This window comes from Macadamia integrifolia, chromosome 11, assembly GCF_013358625.1.
Source record: "Macadamia integrifolia cultivar HAES 741 chromosome 11, SCU_Mint_v3, whole genome shotgun sequence".
Lineage (NCBI taxonomy): Eukaryota > Viridiplantae > Streptophyta > Magnoliopsida > Proteales > Proteaceae > Macadamia > Macadamia integrifolia.
This window is the reverse complement of record NC_056567.1, coordinates 9,042,536-9,055,291: the sequence shown is the minus strand read 5'-3', so window position 1 is coordinate 9,055,291 and position 12,756 is coordinate 9,042,536. Positions and strand designations below refer to the sequence as shown.

The 12,756-nt window shown below is 35.6% G+C and overlaps 1 protein-coding gene and 1 pseudogene across 2 annotated transcripts; both read left to right on the top strand.

Annotated features, from left to right (window-relative positions):
- The first annotated feature begins 42 nt into the window (after window positions 1-42).
- On the top strand, window positions 43-2,339 carry LOC122094404 (polygalacturonase non-catalytic subunit AroGP2-like). 2 transcript variants are annotated; one of them, XM_042665196.1, is made up of 2 exons: window positions 43-327; window positions 1,244-2,339. In XM_042665196.1, the coding sequence occupies exon 2, from the start codon at window positions 1,364-1,366 to the stop codon at window positions 2,216-2,218; it is 855 nt and encodes a 284-aa protein (XP_042521130.1). In that variant the 5' UTR covers window positions 43-327; window positions 1,244-1,363; the 3' UTR covers window positions 2,219-2,339. The 2 variants fall into 2 exon arrangements, with proteins under 2 accessions (XP_042521130.1, XP_042521129.1); XM_042665195.1 differs by lacking the exon at window positions 43-327 and adding an exon at window positions 1,048-1,147.
- A 1,169-nt stretch (window positions 2,340-3,508) lies between these two features.
- Window positions 3,509-12,756, top strand: part of LOC122093816 — a 15,398-nt pseudogene continuing 6,150 nt past the window's right edge.

Genomic DNA, 12,756 nt, shown 5'->3' with positions numbered 1-12,756 from the left:
TGACAATGAGGTTTCTTTTTACAGTTTTACCCTCACCTCCCCTTCTCCGATCAGAAGAAACGACGGGACTCTCAGCGCCACGCCCGCTGAATTGCATCCGCCGTCCTCTCTCTCTCTCTCTCTTCAATACTGGGAGCAAACCCTTCCGGAAATTGAATTTGAACCCGAACCAGGACTGTCTCCCAAACCTTCCTCCTCTGCCCCTAGGGATTTCGACGTTCGACAGGCCTCCAAGCTCAGAAGCCCTGAAGTTCCTCAATGGTTTGCCTGACAGCTCATGCTCCCTGAGTGGATGATCGACTTCACGCCTCGATTAAACTCAGACTGGTTAGAATCTCCTCTGTTTTCCATCTCTCGCATTTGTTATTACCCGCTTCTTCTGTAGCTCTCTAGGCTTAGTCGTCTTTGATTTTTTTTTTTTGTTTGAACTTTGGTTCTGGCAGAGTACTTATTTAATTTTGTTCAGTTCTAGAGCATATTCAAGTGTTCCATGGGAGCAATTTATAGTTTGAAACTCAGTTGCGCAATTGCTGAAATCTAGAAGATGTGATTGGAGATTAACTACGTCAACCTTTCGAGTGTATTAGGTTCGGATTATAAGAATAAAGTTCTGAAGAATCGATTGCTTAATATGGAATCAGTGGAACTCCCGCAAGATCTTCAATAAAAGCTGAGAAGGGTGGAGCAGGATTGCAGGGGTGGGGCACATGGCCCCCGATCGGAGAATGGGAGGTGGAAGGGTAATAAGGGGGTGGGGGGGTGGGTGGGGGTAGTCAAGGGTAAAAAATGTTGGACGAACACTATATTGGGTAGTTATTTATTTATTTATTTGATAAAAATATTGGGTAGCTTTATAAACTATACAATATTGGGTAATCTTGTTGAATAAAACAGTAAATGGTTAATCACTTTTTTTTTTGGTAAGGAAAATGGGTAGTCACAAACCCAATATTGTGTAGGCACAAACTTCTCCATGTTTTTATTCGTTGGTACTACAAAATTCCCCTCCCTATATATAATTCAGAAGCCCCCTCCCTCTCTATACAATAGACCTAACTCATTTGCAAAAAGGCATAGGTCAATTCATTCCATTCTTTGTTTCAGTTCCACCATGATGCATCTCGTTCTCTTGCTTGGACTTTTGATGGTAAAATACTTCAATGTGAGAAAAATGATGGTTATTGCTTGTTCCAGTTTTATTTATCTTATTTACTTTTTTTTTTGTTCTCCAATGAAATTGCAGGGTTCTCAAGCTGAAAATTCATTATCTCAGTACTGGGAAGAGCATATTGGTCTTCCACACCCTCCACACTGGTTAACTGCAAAGGCTTCTCCTTTAAACCTCTATCAAGCTACAACATTTATGAAACTTATAGAGGAAAACGAATTGGCTTCTCACTTGTTTTTGTTTTGTAAGCAAGCTAATGTTGCTTGTTCTACAAATGCACCAGTGAAGAACACAACAGATGATATAACCCTTCCACCAATAGCCCAGTGGAATGCTGCCAAACTAAAATATGATGACCTTCCAAATAAAACATCCCTGTTGGTTGCTAGCCAAGGGGGATTGCCATATTTCCGGGAGTCAATGGTGAAAGAGGGATGTTTCATGCCTATTCCTGATCTTAGGGACCCAATATCATATAAATCATTCTTGCCACGATCTCTAGCATCAAAAATTCCATTTTCCTTTGCCAAGAATGAGGAATTGAAGAAGATTTTTGGTGTGGTGAATGAATCAAATATGGATGAGTACATTAAAGACACCCTTGCGATATGTGAGAAAAGCCCTATTCGAGGTGAACTGTGCACTTGCGTAACTTCTGCTGAGGATCTCATTGATTTTGCTGTTGAGAAATTAGGGCATCATGTACGCATATGGAGTACTGAAAGTATCGAAGGTTCTTATGAAAATGTCACAATTGGAGCTGTGAAACTCATCTATGGAAATTTGTCTAAACCACCAGTGTTATGCCATAGTTTGCCATTCCCATTTCAAGTCTATTATTGTCATGTGCTCCCGAAAGTAAAAGTATATGTAGTTGATATACATGCTAGGAAGAAAGTGAATCATGTGATCATGGCATGCCACCATGATACATCAACTTGGAATCTAAACCATATTTCTTTTAAGCTGCTGGGTTTTGGCCCAGGCCTAATTGAAGTCTGTCATTGGATAAACGAGAATGGAGTGGTCTGGACAAAGACTCTAGATTGAATAGCACATGTAGATTTGATTATCTTCCAGTTCTCTATTTGTGTTACATGTTGTTGCTTATGCTATTTGAAGGATAAATAATGACCTATTTTCGCTTGCTTTTTATGTCCTTCAAATTTTCAATATAATTTTGCTCCTCAATTGTCCATCATAACAATTGAGAACATGAAATCAATAGAAAATGTTTGTCCCATAAAGTTTTTAGACAGACATGCTCAATTCATCAAGAAAAGTCCCATATAAAAGTAATTATTTGAGATAAAATTTTACCTTCATCAAAATTCATTTTATTTTCTTCTCCTATGGATTTCATATGATGGCAAAGGCAACCTTTATCCAAAGTTCAGCTCTTGGGATCCAGAGACAGAAGTGATTGTATGATCTATGGTTTTCAGTGATTCTATAATCTATGGTTGAAAAAGGAGGAAATTTAAAGAGAATGATAGACAAAGCAAGTGAGAGAAATGGAGGGAGGTTCTTGAGTTGTTGAAAGAAAGGTTTTTTGTTTGGCATCAAGTCATTGATGAATACAACCAGAAATGAGATACCATGCGTGTGCTTAAGACACACATATCCCCAGGTCCTTCCAACCCTTAGATCACTAATTGGGCACCCAATTAATTGAAAATGATCTTTATCTTCACTTCATGAGTGTGCATAAGACACACATATCCCCAGGTCCTTCCAGCCCTTAGATCACTAATTGGGCGCCCAATTAATTGAAGATGAATTTTTTCTTCACTTCATGAGTGTGCATAAGACACACATATCCCCAGGTCCTTCCAACCCTTACATCACTAATTGCATGCCCAATTAATTGAAGATGATATTTTTCTTCACTTCACTAACAAGAAGATGCACCATAGTTTATTACATTTTTACCTATCCTTCTGCAACATAAGAAAATGTGATTGCACCCAAAAAAAAAAAAAAAATTACATCAAAGCACTTGCAGAACCCACAAGTCGAACGAGTACAAAGATCAATTAGGTAATTAACCTTGCTAGCTGAATTCAAGTAAAAACTAGGCTGTCTTCAACTACCAAACCTCATCCTCTTAACATGCCTAAATTATGTGTTACCTAACTGGCTAAATGTCTTCTATCGATTATGTCCATGGGCTATGTAGCTAAACATCCATAATTTGTTTTTTAATTTAATTTAATTTTTATTTTTTTCTAGATTTTGTTTTCTTGATTACCAAACACAACCTCAAGGACAGGTACTTTGGGGAAAACCTTATAAGAAGCCTATAGAGGTATGGAAACCATGGGGTTTGTGAACGCTAGGAATCTAGGATGGTATGGTGATTGGTGGACCTCCCTCGGAGAACTTTCTCCTGAAATTAATTGGACATCCAGCGCAAATCCCGTTACAGAGGATATGGACCCGCCATTTTCCTTTTTCTCTGGAAGTCCGCACGTTCCATTTCTCAGGAAGTAGAGAGTTATTCTAACTACACCCTCCCCACCTCCCACCACGGAAAAATAAATAAATAAATCAGGAGTTAGGAGGCGAAGACATACACTCTCGTATTCTTCCTGAGAAATGCTCCTCTGCTTACAGAAACCTCGTCTAGGTATTTCTATGTTGAGTTACACTACCAGCAGAGGCCACGGTCCAAGTTCTTTGCAGCGGAGCAGGGGAAGTTTTTGGTTCGCTGAAGAAATTGTCAAATTTTTTTTTTTGTGGGTGGATGAAGAATAACTCTTGCCATCCAGAAGCACGGGATGATTTAAAGCTTATTTGTTGAGGTGCACCTCTCCCTCTCTTTCTCCAGAGAACCCATGTGGGATTTCTGTTTTCCTTTCGTTATGCTTTGAGGTTTGTAATGTTGATTAAGTTAGGTTTAAGGTTTTAGACCATCAAGGAAACATGGCAGCTGTTTGACTATGAAAAGATGATAATTTAAAAAATGAAATTGTACACAAATTTCTACCAAAACAAAAAAATTGTACACACAATTCCCATGAACATTTGGGTCAAATTGTTTCAACATAAAATATTTTTTAAAAGATTATTGTTATTTGTTAATGTAATTTATCAATTTTCTGTCAGTGTTTTGCTTTTCCTTTCCCTCTTTTTCTCATGCCCTGAAATTATGTGGGAGGTTTACTTTATGCTATTTAGTGAGGGCTGATCAGTGGCATTTTCAAAAGCTGTCCTTTAACTGGCTTGGGCTTGCAATCTGATTCGTTTCTCTCATGCAACTCTTGATATGATCGGGTTGATATTCTCGATAATCACCTTATTTACGGTTTCCTGATGCCAAAGGATACTATATATATATATATATATATATGATCTTTTTGTATTGGAATGTGAATTCATACCTCACATATTATATTATTATACGAGCTAGCAAAGTCCAAACCAAATTATTCAAAAAAGGCCCTAAAGGGTGAGAGCAACTTTGAGTTGCTAATGCTCAATGATTTTCCCTTTCAATTTACCAGGCATGAAGTACTGCATGTGATAAAGAGCTAGGGAGGAACATTTCATTCTCTTCATAAAAAAAGTAGGGTCACTTGGATAAGGAAGTGGGGAAGGGACCAAGTAAACCCAAGATTGGTTAACCCTCAAGTAGTTACGGGATTAGTATGATGCCATTTATTTTTTAACAAATGAGATATGTTTCTATCGTATGTATCAGTGCTTTTGAAAGTTAAAAATAAAAAAGCTGGCTTCAAATACCAAGCCGAATTGTAAGAACCCCCTTCCCTTAGTAAAGTAGTATAGATGTTTTACATTTAACAAAATAATTTGTGTTTTCTTAGTCCTATCTAATTTGTATTGATTTTAACACAATTTCTGTTGTAACAAATAGAGTTTTATCATCTAATGTTGATCAAGATATGCATCTTTGAGTATCAGACTTAAGGTTAACAAGAGGCTTAGTGATGGATGCAGTTGCAACAAACTGTTGTAAAGGTTTGGTTTAGCAGTTTTATTTTCTCCTCTTCCCCTCCACTGAGCCTTGAACCGTTGACTCAAATGTTGCAAAACCTATTTAAATCACCATCGAGACCATAAGGAAGCTGGCTTACTTCTTTCATTAAAAGAAAAAAAAAAAAAATCTTGGAAAAGATAACTATCCATTTTTCTTTTGTACTTTCTAAAGACGCTTTATCAAAAAAATTAGCTAGTTTAGTGCCTAAAAATTTAGATATGCCATATTTAGTTGTAGTAAAGTTTAGTTTTATTGTATTACTTACCTACTTTTTTAGCTAGAATTGACTTTTGTTGCATTATTGGTTTTTTATTTTTTATTTTTATTTTCTGAATTGATATATGATTTTCAGTGGTTGTTACAAATCATTTGGACAATTTTGGGCCTAGACCCTTAGATTTATTGTGGTGGCTTATCAATCACTGTTTAACATACTACTTCCATTATTTTGACTTGATAAAATTACTTTAGGCTAGTCTTCTTACAAGGTAACTAGAAAATACACATGTAGTAGAGTTCTAATAGTCATTTTGCATAATACAACAACAACTCAGTCTTTTCCCAACAATCATTTTGCATAATCTATGTTATAATTTAGAAGCTTTGAAGCATAACTAGCGCCTAAAAAATATGGTGATTGTATATAATAAATGAATTTGTAAATTAATTGAAACGAGTAAGTTAAGTGGTGAATCACTCAACTAATGATTGATTTATAGGTAAAATTATGTTGAGTGTTGTTAGTTGCAGTATTATTTAACTAATGCCTCGAAAATTAATAAAATTGTATTAATCGAATGAGTTGGATTGGAACGATTCACTTAGTGTACGAATCAATCCATTTATTAATTAGTAGATAAAAGCAGGTTGAATGTTGTTAGTTGCAACATTGTGCCATTAGGATTTCCCTCTTTCACATTTGATGATCTCAAGTTGCCATCAATGGTTTGGCTTAGTTTAATGTAGAAAGGATGTTTTATGTCAACATTTGATAGCTCTATTCATTCCTTGGTGTTCTTATGATATAAAGTTCGTTGGCTTTACTGGTATTTTTCTCCAATATTTTAATTTTGAAACATTTATTGATCTATTTCACGTCATATTATTTAATTCCCATTCTCTCTTTTGATATTGTTAATTGAACATATTCTAAATCATGTATAACTAGATAGTTCTCTTATTCCATTCTTTATTTATTTTTTTATGAAAATTTTGCTAATCCTCTGTTCTTTATATTTTCAAACATTTTTTTTTCTGTGTGTTTATTAACAGGTTCAACTACATCTAAGGTTGATATTATGCTGGTTGGTATTTAGATGCTAGAGTTTCCACAACATTTTCGCATACGGCCAATTGGAATTCAAATTGTGGTAAAGTTTATGGGTATTTCTATTGGGACCTGCCTAAACTAAGGTCCTAAATTACAAATAGAAGAAAAGAAAATTTGCAAACATGGACGCTTTTACAGTATCAAATAATGTTATGAATATCTGGATATTCATTTCACATTCTTCCGCATCCATTTTCCTACATGGATTGTCTGCTTCTTCACACCTAATTATGTTATTACTTTTATCCATTTCTTGGGCTTATAAAAGATGCACGACGCTTACCCCTGAAAATTCGAAACCAATGTTGAAGAATACATATTTTTTATACTATTGGTCAACCCTTATATCTTGCATGGGCCTGTCTTTCAGTAATCTTATCCTATCAATGCTAAATTACCTCTTTAGGTATAGACATGATTGGTTTGATCTGAAACTTGTTGTCGAATTGGATTTTGCATTCCGAACCCTCACTTGGTTTGTAATCTTTGCTTACTTGCACATACACTTTTCTCATTCAAGTGAGTTAATGTTCCCAATTTTATTACAAATTTGGTGGTCCTTTTACTTCATAATGTCTTATTCGTACCTTGTTATCCATCTTGGCTTATATTGGAAACATTCATCCTTACCTTTCCTACTATGGGTGTCTGATGTTGTATCCATTATTGCTGGTACATTCTTGTGTTATGTTGGGTTGTTTGGTAAGAGGCAAGAAAATGAAGATTTCCATCTTTTGAAGCCTCTTTTGAAAACTAGTTCTAGCCAAAACACTGGTGACGACGGACAACAATCAAGTGTCGGAGGAGAGAGTGTGAATCCTTATGCCAATGCCCATTTTCTTAGTATTTTTACTTTCGCTTGGATGGGTCCTTTGCTTGCGCTTGGATATAGAAAAACACTGAACCTTGAAGATGTTCCTCAGCTTGCCATATGTGATAGTGCCGATGTGGTTTTTGCCCGTTTTAGAAATAAACTTGACTCTAATGGTAATGAAAGTTCTAATGGTTCTCAAGTAAGCACACTCAAGTTGGCTAAGGCATTGATTCTCTCGACATGGAGAGAAATTCTTTGGACAGCTCTATTCTCCATTGTATCCATATTGTCTTCCTTTGTTGGACCGTACCTTATTGTCACCTTTGTTCAGTATCTTGACAATCCTCACCAAATAAAATATAAAGGTTATGTATTAGTGTTTATTTTCTTTCTTTCAAAGCTAATAAAGTGTATCTCAGAGAGACACTTATTTTTTGAATTACGAAAGACAGGAAATAGGGTCCGTGCTACCCTCTTTTCAGTTATCTATAAGAAATGTCTTGGGCTTTCAAGCCAATCGAAGCAAGGGCATACTAATGGGGAGAATGTTAATTTGTTGAGTGTTGATGTTGAGAGGATTGGCCTTTTCAGTTGGTATTTACACGATACATGGGTGGTGCCTCTTCAGGTTATTTTAGCATTATTGATCTTGTACACAAGACTTGGTCTTGCTTCACTTGTAGCATTTGTTGCCACAATGGTGTTGATGTTGGCAAATGTTCCACTAGGAAAACTACAAGAGAAATTTCAAGGGAAATTAATGGATTCAAAGGATCGAAGGATGAAGGTGACATCTGAGGCTCTTAGGAATATGAGGATTCTCAAGCTTCAGGGTTGGGAGATGAAGTTCTTGGCTAAAATAATTGAGCTTAGGAACTTTGAAACGAGATGGTTAAAAAAGTTACTGTATACATCAGTTATGACTTCCATTGTCTTCTTATCTGCTCCCATGTTTGTATCCATGGTTACTTTTGGGTTCTGTGTGTTTATAGGAATTCGATTAGAATCGGGGAAGATTCTATCTGCACTTGCTACATTTGAGGATGTTGCAAGCACCCATTTACAATCTCCCGGACCTAATCTCTATGGTAGTTCAGACTAAAATTTCCCTCGATAGGATAACTTCGTTCCTTTGTCTTGATGATATTAATCCCAATGTAGTATCAAAGCTTCCAAAAGATAGTTCTAAGGTTGTAGTTGAAATAGTCAAAGGGAATTTCTCTTGGGATCTTCACTCCCCTAGTTTCACATTAAAAGATCTTGATTTCCAAGTGTATTGTGGTATGAGAGTAGCTGTTTGCGGTTCTGTTGGGTCAGGAAAATCAAGCCTACTTTCATGCATCTTGGGGGAAGTGCCGTTGGTATCTGGAGTCATCAAGTTAAATGGGACGAAGGCCTATGTTGCACAATCACCTTGGATACAGAGTGGCAAGATAGTAGATAATATATTATTTGGCAAGGAAATGGACGAGGAAAGGTACAATGTGATCCTTGAGGCATGTTCGTTGAAAAAAGACCTAGAATTGTTTACCTTTGGGGACCAGACGATCATAGGAGATAGGGGGATCAACTTGAGTGGTGGGCAGAAGCAAAGGCTACAGATTGCACGTGCTTTGTACCATGATGCTGATATTTATCTGCTTGATGATCCTTTTAGTGCTGTGGATGCTCATACAAAAACTCATCTATTTAAGGTAACTACAATTTGACCCCTATTTCCAAAGCTTTCGTTAATGAAATTTGCTTGAATCCATATATTTCATTGCTTACATCACAATTTTGTTCATTGAAATTTGAGTTTGATCTAAAAATTGGCATTTCCTTGAGTGCCTAAATGTGAATATTTGAACCTTTGTGACAGGAGTGTTTGCTGGGAATTTTGAATTCTAAAACAGTAATTTATGTCACCCACCAAATAGAGTTTTTACCTTCTGCTGATGTTGTCCTGGTGAGAATATGGCATTTCTTTCTTGATTTCAATTCCCTCAATTTGGTTTGAGATTAAATTATTTTCCTTCTCTTATTTGGTAGGTTATGAGAGATGGAAGGATCACTCAAGCAGGTAAATACGAAGAAATTCTTAGTTCAGGAACTGACTTCATGGAGTTAGTGGGTGCACATAAAAAAGCTTTGGAAGAACTTAATTCCGTTGAACGAGGGGCTTCTTTAATTAATGGTGAGGATGATGGTAATATATTGTATAACGAAAATCTTATTCAAGATGATGGAGAAAGAGAACCTGAATACTATAAATCAGAAAAATTGGCTGGGCCAGAAGGGCAACTTGTCCAAGAAGAAGAGAGAGAAAAGGGTGTAATTACTCTTTCATTCTATTGGAAATATGTTACCGCTGCATATAAAGGAGCTTTTGTACCATTGATAGTGTTGGCACAAATTCTTTTTCAGGTTTTCCTAATAGTGAGTAGTTACTGGATGGTGTTGGCTACTCCTATTTCAGAGGATATGAGATCTCATGTTAGAGGATCCACTCTCATCTTTGTTTATGTTGCTTTGACCCTTGGAAGCTCTTTTTGTGTACTTATAAGGTCCCTACTCATTGTTATTGCTGGATACAAAACAGCCACACAGCTCTTCAAAAAAATGCATTCATGCATTTTTCGTGCTCCCATGTCATTTTTTGATTCAACTCCAAGTGGAAGGATTCTAAATCGGGTTAGAAAATATGTTTAATTACTTTTGAGATTTAAATGATCACGTTTGATTACCATAAAAAGTTAATAAATTTTAAATTTAAATAAACTTTATTTTTGTGTATAGGTATCCATAGATCAAAGTGCAGTTGATACCACTATTCCACATCAAATTGAAGAAGTTCTTATCTCAATCATAGAATTCCTTGGAACTATTGCAGTAATGTCACAAGTAGCATGGCAGATGTTAATAGTGTTTATTCCTATGACTTTGGCATGCATATGGTATCAGGTAATTCTACATCCACTTCATTTTCTCATAATTATAAATTTCAAATCAATCTCAACCATATTTTTCCTATGGTTAACCTGCCATGATACAAGTTGGTTCAAATAGGGAATTTTTAATTTGGTTATTACACACCAAAATTGATTAAGTGGTGGATGCATATATGATTTGGTGTAAAAGTGAATATTTAAACCTTAATGTTCTTGAATTTATGAGGAATGTATGCAAGAACATTATTTTCTCTATCATATATTTTCATGTATAATGCAAAGTTGCATTCTTTCTCTTGCCAAAATTGTTTGAGAAGAAAGGCCCAAACAAGCTCAATACTACCAAAGTGCCTTAATTGTGCTTTGATATGCATAAAATATTTTAGATATTTATAGATAAAAATAAATATGGCATATTAGGCTTGTTGGTAGCTTTATTGGTTGGAGCTCTTATGAAAAACATGATAGTAAGTAACAAAAGTTAACAAATAATATATCATTGTTTCACTAGCTTAATAATAAATCATAAATCAATTACTAATTAGGATATTTTTTTTTTTTGGTAAACATTAAGATTTTCTTTTTGACATTCTCTAACGTGTCAAATTATTCATAACCTTATTTTTTTCCTAAATAGTTTAATACACTTTTTTTAGTGAAGATAAAAATTGTCATTTCATGTATGAACTCGAGTTGACTGCGAGACAATGACAACTTTTGAAAATGACATAATGGTAAACTTTTGAATAATTTTGAAAATCCTCTTTTACCTCTGACTTAAAAACTTTAGATGTGGCATTTAGACAATCCTAAAATTTAAATATGTTTGTAGATAATTTTAGAATAATAGATTGTGAAACATTTATAAATTAATGATTCTATAATAAAAAATAATTCTCAATAAATAATGGGTCATATTTGTCACTATGAATGGCATAGTTGTCAAGGCGCCACCTTGGCGTCTAGGTGACTGTCCCTTATTGCATTACATATCACCTTATATTATTTATGACTTATTTATGCCAAATATCAATTAAATAAATGCTTTGACTTAATATATTATCCATAAATAAACAAATACCTCATATTTGAATCCGATAAAAATAGTTTAAAAATAAAATTCCAAAAGGATAAAAAGTCAACCCCCCACTCTAAGAAATTGGATTTTTGGTTGTAGGGGCGGTTTTCAACTTTCAAATGTTGGGGTTTTTCTCAATTGTGAAATTTTTGTAAACCTTATCATGGTAAAGAAAGCTGGTTTTGTACTATATACCTAATACAAAAAGTCTCTAAATGTTGATTTTGTATGACTTAATGTGGCCTAATGTTGATTTTTATGATTTGATTTGGCTTAATGTTGAGTTTTTATGATACAAGATATATGTCGTATACTAAATAATGTTAGAAAAGAGGGAAAATAAAAAAGCACTTGGTAGCCTTGTTCTCGTTAAATCAGGCAAATTATCACCTAAGCGCTTAGGCAGCCCTTCAACGCCTTGGTTCGACTTGGCGCGGTTACAACTATGATAAAGAGTGAAGTAGTTTAGTTCACTATATTTTTTTTACCCTCTTGAATCATTTTGATGAATTAAAGTGGAGGGATAGAATTTATAAATCCATTTCTAATAGAATCTTATAGGAAAAATTCTACATCTTCCTCCCTCTCCCCTCGAGCTCCCCCTCTCCACTTCCTCCTTGACTCTGGCTTTCTCTTCCTCTTCCCCCTGCCCTACCCACTGCATACAACCTTTAGCAGCAGCCATCACGACAGTAAGCTTCTTCCTCAATTTCTCTAGGCAACATCATCCATCCATTGAGGGTGAAATTGCTTCCTTCTCCGATAGCAGAGAACAAAACTGAGAAATCGAAAATTTGCTGAACCTATGTTCTGTACTTGAAGCCGATGAAGGTATCACCTTCAAACTATCAACTAAAGTCCCTCATGTGATTCTAAAGACCTTGTGGAATGGGTTGTTTACAATGCCTTCAATATAAGCCAACGACATTTGGTAGAGAAACCCCTAAAATATAAAGGAACAGGGTAGGATGTTCAATACAGGGAGAATATCATGTTCAAAGTTGTGCTGCTGGGTGTCAAACTGTCAATGCAGTTATAGAAAGATGAAGTGGTGGCTGGGGTGATAAAGCTTGCTGTTGTTCCTTTATCAGATGTTACTATCTTGTGCAGTATTTGAAATTTGCTCAAATTTTGAACCTAATTCATCCTGATTGGACCCACCAGGCCATCATTGGTGAGGTTCAGGTTTGATCCAATATCTGATACGTTGTTTCTAGATTCACTTAATGACTCAGATTTGTCTACTCTTTGATTTCTCAGCACCCTCTTGCAAAGACTTTGATAGGTCCTTGGTCGTTGATTCACAACGTGGTTGTGTAGCTCAAAAACTCGAATTAAAGAAATCGGGATGTGAATCATTTCATTAAAGATTCTTCTATTTTATGACAAGTTGCTGGGGAGGGGTAGGGTTGCAATGTGAAGGATGGGGTGGGGGG